The sequence below is a fragment of the Squalius cephalus genome (assembly GCF_949319135.1).
Source record: "Squalius cephalus genome assembly, chromosome: 9".
Lineage (NCBI taxonomy): Eukaryota > Metazoa > Chordata > Actinopteri > Cypriniformes > Leuciscidae > Squalius > Squalius cephalus.
The window spans coordinates 15888056-15901272 of record NC_137130.1 but is presented as its reverse complement, the minus strand read 5'-3'; the positions used below and the strand labels follow the sequence as shown (position 1 = coordinate 15901272).

General features: G+C 39.7%; 1 protein-coding gene across 4 annotated transcripts; it reads left to right on the top strand.

Annotated features, from left to right (window-relative positions):
• The first annotated feature begins 1122 nt into the window (after window positions 1-1122).
• phf11 (PHD finger protein 11) lies at window positions 1123-11217 on the top strand. 4 transcript variants are annotated; one of them, XM_079881322.1, is made up of 21 exons: window positions 1123-1527; window positions 1670-1774; window positions 2151-2284; window positions 2366-2406; window positions 2537-2628; window positions 2824-2846; window positions 2963-2997; window positions 3224-3297; window positions 3480-3508; window positions 3636-3670; window positions 3837-3913; window positions 5772-5794; window positions 5883-5935; window positions 6060-6145; window positions 7067-7095; window positions 7279-7310; window positions 7387-7418; window positions 8969-9059; window positions 9159-9638; window positions 10184-10255; window positions 10444-11217. In XM_079881322.1, the coding sequence occupies exons 1-21, from the start codon at window positions 1375-1377 to the stop codon at window positions 10521-10523; spliced, it is 1776 nt and encodes a 591-aa protein (XP_079737448.1). In that variant the 5' UTR covers window positions 1123-1374; the 3' UTR covers window positions 10524-11217. The 4 variants fall into 4 exon arrangements, with proteins under 4 accessions (XP_079737448.1, XP_079737449.1, XP_079737446.1 ...); XM_079881323.1 differs by having other exon boundaries at window positions 1315-1527; window positions 3257-3297; XM_079881320.1 differs by having other exon boundaries at window positions 1315-1527; window positions 3639-3670.
• Window positions 11218-13217: the final 2000 nt, after the last annotated feature.

Below are 13217 nucleotides of genomic sequence, written 5' to 3'. Positions count from 1 at the left end.
TAACAACACTCTATAGAGAAAAATTTGCGCCAAAATTAAAATCTTTGGAAGATACCAAAGTCTCTGGCACGGACACCACCGTCTCCTGAACGGACACCACCGTGTACGGCACGGACACCACCGTCTCCGGAAAGGACACCACCGGATATTGCCAGGGTTTTCCGTGCTTGACACCAACACCTCCGGAACGGACACCACCGTCTCCGGCACGGACACCAACGTCTCCGGAATGGACACCACCATCTCCGGAATGGACACCACCGTCTCCGGCACGGACACCACCGTCTCCCGAATGGACACCACCGTCTCCGGCATGGACACCAACATCTCTGGAATGGACACCACTGTCTGCGGCACGGACACCAATGTCTCTGGCAGGTCTCCGGACAAGTGCATGGACACCACCGTCTCCAGCACAGACACCAACGTCTCCGGCACGGACACCGGCAGAGACACCAGCACGGACACCACCATCTCCGCCATGGACACCACAGTGTCCGACACGGACACCAACGTCTCCGGAATGGACAACAACGTCTCCGGCACGGACACCACCCATCGTCTCTGGCACGGACACCAACGTCTCCGAAATGGACTCCACCATCTCCGGCACGGACACCACCGTCTCAGGAACGGACACCAACGTCTCCAGAACAGACACCAACGACTCCGGCATGGACACCACCGTCTCCGGCACAGACACCAACGTCTCCGGCAAGGACACTACCATCTCCGGCACGGACACCAACATCTCCGGCACGGACACCAACGTCTCCGGCAATGTCTCCGTAACAGACACCACCGTCTCCGGCACGGACACCAACACCACAGTGACACTCTTGTCCCAAAAAGTATTGCTATACCACAATACTCAATTTGTTGTCATACAGTGAGTAATTTTTCCCTGTTACACCTACACAAAATTTGAGGGCTCCCCCCACCTGCCAAATCCCACTTTATCAACTGTATATATATATATATATATTGCTACTTTAGTTTTTTTCTATTCGTTAGTTAATTACCAGTTAATAGATTTTAAAAAGAAAAAGTTCAAAAAAGAAAGTTACGTGATTTGACTAAGGCCCAAAGGAGACCTCAGCTGAGAATCCGGGCGCCCCCTTCAGGGAGACTATGACAACAACAAATCAAAGCTTTTCTATAGTCAAATTAGAATAGGTTTCAAATTGGTCTAGTTTGGAGATGTGTTTGATGGAATGTAGAAATAGTCGAGATTTCTGTCTGTTCGAGAAGTCGAGTGGTTTCAAGCTTACCGAAGATGACGACGATGTGACCCGCCTTCGACGCAGAGAACCGAAACCGAAACTTAAGGCTTACTGGAGGAAACAGTCCGATAAAACCACGAGTCGTCTTTGAATGTCAACACGTCCTGCAGAGCTCAAGATGGGATCGGATCAATATCGATCACCGTGCAAAATTATTTGTGTATTGTGCGAGAAGTCAGACGAAAACGAAATCACCGGTCCTCTCTCATCAAAAGAGAACATCTCTGCACACCAGAACTGTTTGGTAAGTAGTCTTTGTTTTCATATTGTAAACCGTACAGAAATGTATTATTAATGCTGTTCGGTAAGGCTTATCGTCGGTCATATTTTGTGTTAAGGGGTTTTCCAAAAGACTGGGTGCGTGCATGTGTTTATTGTGTCCTCAGTTGTTTGCATCAGGTATCTACTGCCAGCACTCGCCCACCTATGACGACCTGTTTGGATTTGCAGTAGAAGATGTAAGAAATGAGCGGCGGAGAGGAAATAAACTAGTGCGTATACCTGCAGAAACAAATGCACAAGCACGAACACACTTCCGCTACCTCTAAAATTTCATCATTTATCTTAACAGGATGACATTTTTCTCAAAACTTTGTGCAGACATTTTTCTCAAAACTTTGTGTAGACATTTTTCTCAAAACTTTGTGCAACACTTTACAGCTTAAAATGATTGTAGTTAGGAGCATTTTATGTTATATCCCAAAAGTAATTAAACATGACAAGATTATGTACAGTACATGTAATTTGTATTGTTCTGCATATTTTATGTTTTAAAATGTGCTTTTAAAAAAAAAGATTTATAATGTGACTATCATATCCTGGTGTTGTTTCTCTGTTGATGCATCATTTCTGTGTCATTATTTTTAGTTTTGCCACCACTGCAAGAAAAGGGGAGCTACAGCAGGATGTTGTGTAAAGCGTTGTAAGCACTCGTACCATTATCCCTGCGCCATAGAGGCCCGTGCCAGAGCCATTGAAGACGATACTAAAGGCATATATGAGTAAGACAAAAGAATATGTTGTTTTAGATGTCTTCATAATGACAATGTTGTAAAATTAGATGAACCAATCTTTCCTTTTAGACTGTTCTGTGAATTACATGATCCAGACCTGAAAGAAACAAGTAAGTGTTTAATTTTTTTTGTAATTCTATTTGTATCTGATGCAAATATGTAAGCAGCAACTTTATTTAGTGAAATACTCATATTTTCTGTTTATTAGGTTCATATTTTCTGTTTATTTTTGTTTATTAGGTTCAGTAAGTTTGCAAGAGGCCTCAACGTCTGGTCTCTGTGGCACTAAGAGACGAAGATCGGCAGACAGTCATGGACCAAGGTCTAACAGGGTCAGCACACACACACACACTTACAGCACATATTTCCTCTTTATAAACTCGCACATTGACTTTTGCCTAACCACATTACTGTCCAACTTAAACCTTCACTGCACAATACTAAAATAAAGACATGAGTGGCACATTCATTTTGGCTACAATGTGAAAGTGTAAGTGTGATTTTTCTTTTTCTTCATTTAATAACAGAGTGGATCTAATTCATCTACAGGGTAAGTGTGCATTGTGTTATGCTCCTCATCTGAACTGGTTTAATCACTGAACATTGTCAAATTAATAATCACAATGTAAATATACTACTGATGATCTTGTGCTTGCGCTCTATCAGGTCGTCAGAAGCGAGTTTGTCCCGAAAGAAGAAAAGTAAGTCAGTGGTTTTTTTAGAGTCTGGTATTTGTAATTACAATTTACTAGTACTCAATAACCCAATTCAGTTCAGAGTAGTAGAGTGTTTATTCACAGTTCATCACATCTGTTTATTCATCAACATGAGAATAATAACTTGTTTTTGGCATGTTAATGACAGATATTGTAATTTAAATGTAAAACATTAATAAAATTGGACTATTATGATGTTTATTTATCATAGAGGATGACGTTGATCACATGTTTGCTCCTGTAGAGTCAGATGTAGAAGAGTGTACACCTCCAAAACAGCACAATGTGAGTTTTCATGATATAATTTGGCTGTTTAATCTGTGTCTGTGTGCATCATGTGAATATCTCTAAATACACATCATCTTGTAAACATTTAATTCAGACTGCAAATTCACAACTCTTGTTTCCAGCACTGAAATGGTTCAGTAGTAATGTTGTAGTAATTGCTCTCTGTTCTCTTTCAATAGCAGTCAACTCCTGACCCTAAAAGTAAAGGGTATGTTGACCTCTATTCACCCATTAATCTACATAAATAAATAATTATATGTGATTAGTACTATCATCTATTGTACTGACAAATTTCTCGTTTATATGTTTCTTTAACAAGTTTCTCTGTCTATTAGTAGGCCAAGTGAAGAACTCTGTCCATCGGTTACAGGTACAATTTAATACTATGTGTGAAAGTAAAGGATACTTTTTCATTTCTTACTGTAAATAAACATAATCTCACTATTTTCATGATCTGATTGTTATGATGCTGATATCACAGTGGCTTATCTGTACAGTTGATGTTCTAGTATTAAATGCTTCTATGTGTTTGTTAGGTTTATTAAACGGGGGCTTAACGTCTGATCAGAAGGCTTGTGGATCAGCAGACAATCCAGGAGAATTGCATGGCGGGGTCAGCTCTCTCTCTCTCTCTCTCTCTCACACACACACACACACACACACACATTTTCGTGTTTTATGGGGACAAGCATAGATATAATGCTTTTTATACAGTACAAACAATATATTATATCCCTTAACCTTACTCCTAAACCCACCCATCACTTAAAACTTGCATTTTTAATTCACTTAGTCTGATTTATTAGCTGTTTTCCTCGTGTCCCGCACAACAATTTTGGATACTGCCATCTTTGTGGGGACATTTTGTCTCCATAACATAGAGTTTACCTGAACCACACAAACACTTCATATTCTTATGATCGTTGCTTGATTGTTCACAGGTGTTTCTTGTTAGTCATTAGTCTTGGTGTATATATAGCCCTCATGTTTCCATTGTATCTTGTCTAGTTTTGTTTGTGTAACCACTGTTGGTGAGTCTTATGTAATCGAGTCAAATTCACGTTTTTTGGTCTGTGTCCGTGCCGGTGTCCATGCCAGTGTCCGTGTCAGTGTCCATTTCAGTGTCCGTGCCAATGTCGGTGTCCGTGTCCGTGCCGGTGCCCGTTTCGGTGCCGATGTCCGTTTTGGTGCCTGTTCCGGTGTCCTTGCGCATGTCGGTGTCCGTTCCGGTGCGGTGCCCGTGCCGGTGCTGATATGTCCGTGTTGGTGTCTGTTCCGGTGCGGTGTCCATGCCGGTGTCCGTTCTGGTGCAGTGTCTGTTCCAGTGTCTGTTCCAGTGTCCGTGCCGGTTTCCGTGTCCGTGCCGATGTCTGTGTCGGTGTCCATTCCAGTGCAGTGTCCATGTCGGAGTCCGTGCTGATGTCTGTGTTGGTGTCTGTTCCGGTGTCCGTGCCGGTGTCCATGCCGTTGTCTGTGTCCGTGCTGGTGTTCGTTCCGGTGCCGGTGTCCTTGTCTGTGCCGGTATCCGTGTTCATGCCGGTGTCCGTTCCCGTGCCGATGTCCGTTCTGTTGTCGGTGCCAGTGTCGGTGTCCGTGTTCATGCTGGTTTCCGTGTCCGTGCCAGTGTCTGTACCGGTGTCCTAAACCCACTCATCACTGAAAACCTTGAATTTTTAATTCACTTAGTCTGATTTATTAGCTGTTTTCCTTGTGTCCCACTCAACGATTTTGGATATTGCCATCTTTGTGGACCACATACACACTTCATATTCTTATTGTTTGATCGTCTTGATTGTCAGGTGTTTCTTGTTAGTCATTAGTCTTGGTGTATATATAGCCCTCATGTTTCCATTGTATCTTGTCTAGTTTTGTTTGTGTAACCGCTGTTGGCGAGTCTCATGTAACCGAGTCAAATTCACATTTTTTTTGTCTGTGCTGGTGCTGGTGTCAGTGTCCGTGCCGTTGTCCGTTTCAGTGTCCGTGGCGGTGTCCGTTCCGGTGGTGTCCGTGCCGGTGTCGTGTCCTTTTCCGTTCCGCTGTGCGTGTCCGTGCCGGTGTCCGTTCCGGTGGTCGTTCTCATGCCGGTGTCCGTTCTGGTGCTGGTGTCCGTTCCAGTGTCATGTCCTTGTCCGTGCTGGTGTCCGTGCCGGTGTCCTTGTCCGTGCCGGTGTCCTTGTCCGTGTTGGTGTCCGTGCCAGTGTCCTTCTCCATGTCCATGCCTGTCCCAGTATCCGTGCTGGTGTCTGTGTCGTGTCCATGCCGGTGTCCGTGCCAGTGTCCATGCCTGTGCCGGTGTCCGTGTCGGTGTCAGTGCTGGTGTCCGTGTCCGTGCCCGTGCCGACACAACAAAAAACGTGAATTTGATTTGAGTTACATTAGTCACAAATAGACAAACTCAGCTGATTAACATAAATGTATAGCTTATTCTTATTTTCTGTCATTTTCTTTTCTTTTCTTTTATTTAATAACAGAGCGAATCTGATTCACCAACATGGTAAGTAGTATAAACTTTTAATTACAGAATAATGTCCAGTTAGTAATCACAGAGTTGTTGTGATTATCTTGTGTTTGGTTTCTTTTAGGTTTCCAGAAGTGTCCTTCACGCCCAGAATAGTGAAATTCCTTGAATACTCAGGTGTTTAAGGTTTATTTTATTTTATTTCTCTGTGTTGAGAGAATACAAATTATAGATATTTATTGGCCTGAATAAACAAGTTATTAAAATCATAACAATTTGAATAATATGTCTCTCTATTTAGATGATGAAAGTCCCACCGGCACTGACCCTGTAGTAGTTCCTGTAGTGTCAGATCTGGAGGAGTCTGTGCTTCCAAAACAGCCCAATGTGAGTCTTGAATCATAAAATCTCACTGTTTGATATGTGTCTATATTTAAAGTTTCATATTAAACTTCACTGGAACTGCTAGACCAAATTTAAAGAGACCGTTCATCAAAAGATGAAAATTCTGTCATGTACTCATCCCTATGTTGTTCAAATCCTGTATGACTGGACCCCATTGACTTTTGTTATGAGTGGACCACAATCTGTTAAAAGCGCTATATAAATGAAGGGGACTTGACTTTTAATATGGACAAAATTTTGTTACATTTTTCAAAGTATTTTCATTTTTACAAGAGAAGAATGTCATATAGAATTTTCATTTTTGGGTGAACAATCCCTTTAAAGAGGTCATCGGATGCCCATTTTCCACAAGTTGGTATGATTCTTTAGGGTGTTCATGTAAAGTTTGTAATATACTTTGGTTAAAATTCCTCAATGTTTGTGTAAAACAACACCCTTTTAACATCCTCAAAAACAGCTTTGTTCACAGTGAGCTGTTTCAGTGCATGTCTTTTTAAATGATAATGAGCAACTGCTCACCCCACCCCTCTCTTCCATGGGGGGTGTCGAATGGCTGAGGGCGGAAATATGCTAATACGGGACAGTCCGTCAGTGGTCGTGGGCAGAGCATAAGCATTATGACATCATAGTGCTCAGAAAATCCAAACGGCCTGATTATTGAGTGTTTAGACTTTTTGAGGATTTAAAAAAAAAAAGGAGTGAATTAATTTTTTTCATTGTATGGTGGTTGTGTCCACACACTGCAAAGACACATTTATGTGCAAACACCATATGAAAGTGAATTTTGCATCCGATGACCCCTTTAAGATATTATTTGCATCACACCATGATGAGTGCATACAAATCAGTTTCAGTATCAATAACATTGTAGCAATAAATTTTTTCTCTGTTCACTTTTAATAGCAGTCCCCTCCTGTGCCTGAAAATACAAGGTATTTGTGTTTTGTATTCAGAATTTACAATAGGCAACATGCTTCTCAAACCTATAACCAGTTTGTATTTGTTTGAAAGCGGGACAAATGCAAGGTTACCACAGTTTACCATGGTATTTTAGCAAAAACTTAATATAGTAAAGTTATGTAGGGGAAACCTCCAAAAATTCACTTTGTCTGCAGGCCCTGTAAAAAAATCAACCCATCAACCACAGGTACAACTGCTTCTGTTTTTAATTAAAAATATTATTTATCATTCCTTATTGTAAAGAAACATCTCATTTTTTTCAGGAGCGGACGACGATGACACTGACATTGACTCGGTGAGTCCATCTGTACACAATACATCATACTCGCATCACACAGTAAACAAGTCCGCGTTTTGCAGTTGTATTTAATGATATTTTCATGTCCAACACATGTCCTCATACCTTTTTGGAAAACTTCTCCATAGTCCTGGGTTGTAACAAACCCATCAGGCCAGCACTGAACATTGAGTGCAAAGTAACATATTGACCTGAGTTTTCAGGCAAAATTGCCACCAAAAGTAACAAAAATATTTTTTTATATTTGCCCCCACAATTAATTTTTCACTGTGAAATGAAAAGCTCAGAACAATAACTCCCACACTTTAAACATACATCCAATAATGCCATATAAAATGTAGTATGTTCGATATGGCAAATCCATCATACTGCGGTACAGTTATACTACTGTTCAGTTTGGGGTTGGTAAGATTTTTTTAATGTCTCTTATGCTCATTGGCTGCATTTATTTGATCAAAAATACAGTAAAAACTGCATTATTGCAAATTATTATTACAAAATAACTATTTGCTATTAATTGTAAATTTAATTCTTTGCATTTTCAGCAGCCATTACTCCAGTCTTCAGTGTCACATGATCCTTTCAGAAATTATTCTAATATGCTGATTGGGTGCTTGATAAACAAGTGTTGAAAACACTTGTGCTGCTTAATATTTTTGTGGAAACCATGATACATTTTTTCAGGATTTTAGGAATAGAATGTTCAAAAGAACAGCATGTTTTTGAAATAGAAATCTTTTGTAACATTATGTCTTTACTGTCACTTTTGATCAGTTTAAATAAATCCTTGCTGAAAGTATTCATTTCTTTAAAAATATCTCTTACTGACCACAAACTTATGAACAGCGTATCATACTCACCACTATACTCAGTCACTCTTCTCATAGCCTGCATTAGTTAAAGGAACACCCCACCGTTTTTTCATATTAAACTATGTTATTCCCTTAACTAAGACGAGTTGATACATACCTCTCTCGTCTCAGTGCGTGCACTCAATCGCTCTGGCGCGCGGCGACACTTTGATAGCACTTAGCTTAGCCCAGTTCATTCATTAGGATCCAAACAGAGATGAAGCTAGAAGCGACCAAACACCTCCACACCTGCACGAGTAGTTACACGACCAAGTATGGTGACACAAATTAAAACGTGGCGCTTTTCTAAGCGGGTAAAAAGGATAACTATAATGTATGGCGGAATAGCACTTGGGAGCACTTCGACTCGGCGCAGTAATATTATTACTCCTTAAAAATCCTCTCCCTCTCACTTCTGTCATTAGAACCAACGTGACTTTTTACTGCGCCGAGTCGAAGTGCTCCCAAGTGCTATTCCGCCATACATTATAGTTATCCTTTTTACAGACGAGAGAGGTATGTATCAACTCGTCTTAGTTAAGGGAATAACATAGTTTAATATGAAAAAACGGTGGAGTGTTCCTTTAACAGTGTGATTGCTTACAGTGTTACTCACACTCTCTCTCTCTCTCTCTCTCTCTCTCTCTCTCTCTCTCTCTCTCTCTCTCTCTCTCTCTCTCTCTCTCTCTCTCTCAGGAAGATTCTCAGAGTTTGTTATCATCACAAATGTATCATACCACTGTTCCATTTAACGTTATTGTAGACTCGGGACGCTCAGCAGAATCAGGTGCGTTTATCTCTCTTCTGTTGTCTTCTATCTCTCATTGCTGCTGTCGTTTCAATGAGGTGCGAGTCTGTATGGCAATAGATTCTCTCTGGATTTCAGAGTACAGTCTAGAACTTGGTTCACCTGTCAGTGCTGCCCCAGAGGCTGTTTGCACCTCACCTGGGTTTGTCGCAGCCCCTGAACATGAGGAAACACCATCCACAAGTAGAACCTCTCCGGCGCCCAGAGCTCCAACCACTGACACAGTCTCACCAGGTACTGCTGACTCCACACCAGAACGGCACCATGACAGTGAAGGTCCCTCGAGTCAACCAGGGTCACCTCAGCATTCAAGGTCAGACTTCAACATTGAGGAGCTACCAGAACCTTCTTCTCCGGCTGGGGTGTCTACATCACTAGATCGGGCCACTGCATCAGATGCTTGTGAAGTAAAAAGCACAGGAAGCACACAGTCCAATGCCGTCATATTCTGGACTAGATGCAATCAGGCCGGGTGGACTGAAGAAATCTTCTCAGAGCTTGTGTCTCAGCTGGGAAGCTTGGGAGAAAGAGTACAATCACAGGAAGCCAGCCACCAGGGTGAGAACAGCCTTGATTCAGACCGGTTTTGTGGAATATTAGTTAAGTTAAACTCAGTCGACAGTATTTATGCCATACTATCACACGCATTCAGTTTCACTTGTAACTCCTTTTAAAAGAAAGTAAACATCTGCAAGTGAACATGGTCATTTCACAGACATTAAAACATTCATTTCAATAGTTTAGCCACAAGTTTTTGCTGCGATCTCATGTGAGCGACAGGTTGAAATGAAAACAACTTTACAGCTCAATTAATAAACAAGTTTTAACAGAAGAATTAAGTGCTTTTTTTACAATTAAGCTCCACTTTTTTGCTTTGAGATTTTCCAAAAATCAGTCACATTCACTTCCAGGTGTCTCATCTTAGCCATGATGGGTTTTTTTTAGTTTTTATTTTTAGAAAAGGAGGGACAATTCAAATTTTGTGTGTGGATCAACATTATGTCTCAGCTTGAACCTAAAATACCCCTGTATGTTTTTAACCCTTTATAAAACTGATAAAATGTTGATTTTTTTTCCTTTTTCTTTATACAACTGTTTCGCAGACTATGATGTTGCTCTCAAAGTACTGGAGGCATCTGGACATCTACCTTGCATTATTACTCAGCTGGAACAAGGTACGGCATTTCATTCATAACCACTTAAATCTAAAGTTTTATATTATTGAAAGTGTGTAATAGCAAGTTTGAATGTAATTATAATCTCATTGAGTGCCTTGTAATGAATCACACATTATAAAGGAAAATGATTGTGGGGACTCAAATAGCATTGCTTCATGAGATGGCATTGTCTTTTGTGTTTCCAGACTTGAAGGAGCAGGAACGGGATTTGCAGAGGAAAAAAGCAGCACTGAGGGATGCCAGAGCTGTACTGGGTTTAATATAATAGTATTAATGTCTTATTCAGATGTTGGTTTTTTTGGTCTACTTTTAAATGATAATATGATATAATACAACAAAGCTGCTTCAAGCAGTCTTTTATACCTTTTTTTTATACTCAAGTGATGCCACTGTTCATACAGTATGTTTACAAAAATCTAATCTTTGGTTTAGTTTGTTTTTAAATGTTTACATCAATGGCAGAAATCTCATGAAATATAACTGATATATCATTTTGATGTTATCGCTTTTTGGTGAAATTCAGCGTTTTGAATCAGAATTTATGTGAATGTATGTTTGTTTGTTTTTGCAAGAACAATAAACCTCACTATAATTGAAAATGCGCTAATTTCCCATAGACTGGAGTGAGACTGTACACTCATCAAAATAAAGGTTTCAAAAAGAGTAGCCACCATTTAAATGTTTATATTAAAAAAACAAAATTATGTCATTAAAAATATATTATATGATGTACCAACTGGGGTTCCCTGTATAGTTTTCAGAATTAGTTGAGAGATATTTTTTCTTTTAGTAAATTTGCCATGTACTGTACCTGATAGACCCCCAAATTAATCAATATTGAATTGAAGTTAAGCGAATCGAAATTGAATCGCAAGCTTGTGAAACGAAAGCATATCCAATGGTGAAATTTGTGTCAATTCCCTGTCTGTCAATAAATGATACATTTTTTTACTTAAAGCAAACAATGTCTTTTCCCATTATTTTGTTGTCAGTGCACAAGAATGCTTCGTTTGCATGTTAAAATCACAAAAATGTGAACCTTTTTCACCTCTTGTGAGTTTGCAGGTCTGTAAATAAACAAAGAAGGTGCATACAGTAAGCAGAGGTGGACTAAGAACACAACTTCCTTGAGTGAAAGTACAGATACTACTAGTCAAATATTACTTTGTTACTAGTAAAAGTTGTAAAGACCGATTTTTACTCAAGTAAAAGTACAGAAGTACTCGTTTTTAAAAGAACTTGAGTATCAAAAGTAAAAATAAATGTTTATGCATTGTTTTATTATTGTTGTATAATACTTACAGTAGCCTACCTTATGCCTCTGAATCTATGCCTGCCTACCTGCCAAATCATATCCATATCAAATTTATTTCTAGAACACAGTTCTAGCAGTGGGACTGAATGTGAGATTGAATAAGTGCACTCAATAATGTCCACAATGGTTTCGGACACCCGAACGGCTGTTCCCGCAAATAGTCCCGTATTTAAAGTTTTTTGGCTTTTAGTATGAATATGTTAGCCTTATGCTGCCTTCACGTGCTCTGGAAAAGATGATATTTTCCACTTGTGAACTGGTATTTACCAGTGTGTTGTGTTCAAGTGCTTTTGTTGTCGTAATGTAGTACCCGCAAGGTCTGTGTCAGTAGAGTAGGCTATCTTTTTTATCTTTACAAAAAAAAAAAAAAAAAAAAAAAAAAAACGTAAATGTGGTGCTATTCTGATTATTAAAACATAATTAATAATTAAAAAAAAATAAAACATGACATAAAATGATTAAATATGAACCAAGGAAATTGCGGCGAAGTTGAAAATTGAGTGTTAACGCATTATATTACAATCGTTAATGACACAACATTGTATAGGCTACAAAAACTATCCGCTAACAGTATTCACGACTCTTGCGTTGCTCTCCGCCATTTTGAAAAGGTCAAAGGTTATCTCATCTCGGCAACTCGTGCATCAAAATATTCTACGAGTTGCCCAGTGGAAAATACCACATGAGGGGGTGTTCATGTGCATTTTCCATGTCGGCTTTTGGTATTTACCATAATTACCATAGCACGTGAAGGCACCATTACTGTTATCTATTAGCTAGTGTGCTCCAAAACAATGACACAATTTAGAAGACCAAACCCAACGTTGAAAATTAAAATCAGGTTGACGTCAGAAACCAACATCAGTCGGGTTCTGACATCAACCCAAATCCAACGTCTATCCGATGTTGAATGTTGACGTCAACCCGACTTTCATTTTCAACCAAAATGCAACCCCTGCAACCAAGATCATCCCCTGACTAATGTTACTACTTTCTACTCAAGGACCTTGAATGAAATGTAGTGGAGTAAAAAGTAGCCTACGATATTTGTCTTTCAAATGTAGGCTACACTCTAAAAAATGCTTGGTTGTTTTAACCCAACTTTGGGTCAAATATGGACAAACCCAGCCGTTGGGTTAAATTTTTACATTACATTTTTAACCCAACATTTGGGTTTGTCCATATTTGACCCAAAGTTGGGTTAAAAACAACCCAGCATTTTTAGAGTGTAGTGAAGTTAAATTAAAAAGTTTCCAGAAAAAAATAATAGGCCTGCTCAAGTACAGTAGCCTACAGATAGCCTACTCAAAAAGTGTACTTAAGTACAGTAGCCTACTCAAGTACATGTACCTTGTTACTGTCCACCTCTGACAGTAAGAAACGTTCTTCACAGTTCCTGCATTGTATTTTAAAACATGGCTTTTGACCTTGACACTTTTAAAGAGGAGTGTGCAGTATTTGTCTGTTGTACACAGATACGCTGTTTCTATTTTGTCTTGAGTGTTTTGACTTTGGAAGTGAGACTTTACCTGCGTCTGCTCGTCTGTAGCTTTATAAGAGGAACACTTCATTCCCAAAAAATCCATATAGACACTAGGTGGCAGCAGACACTCATCTCAACAGCTTTAAAAGGCTTGCCAAAAA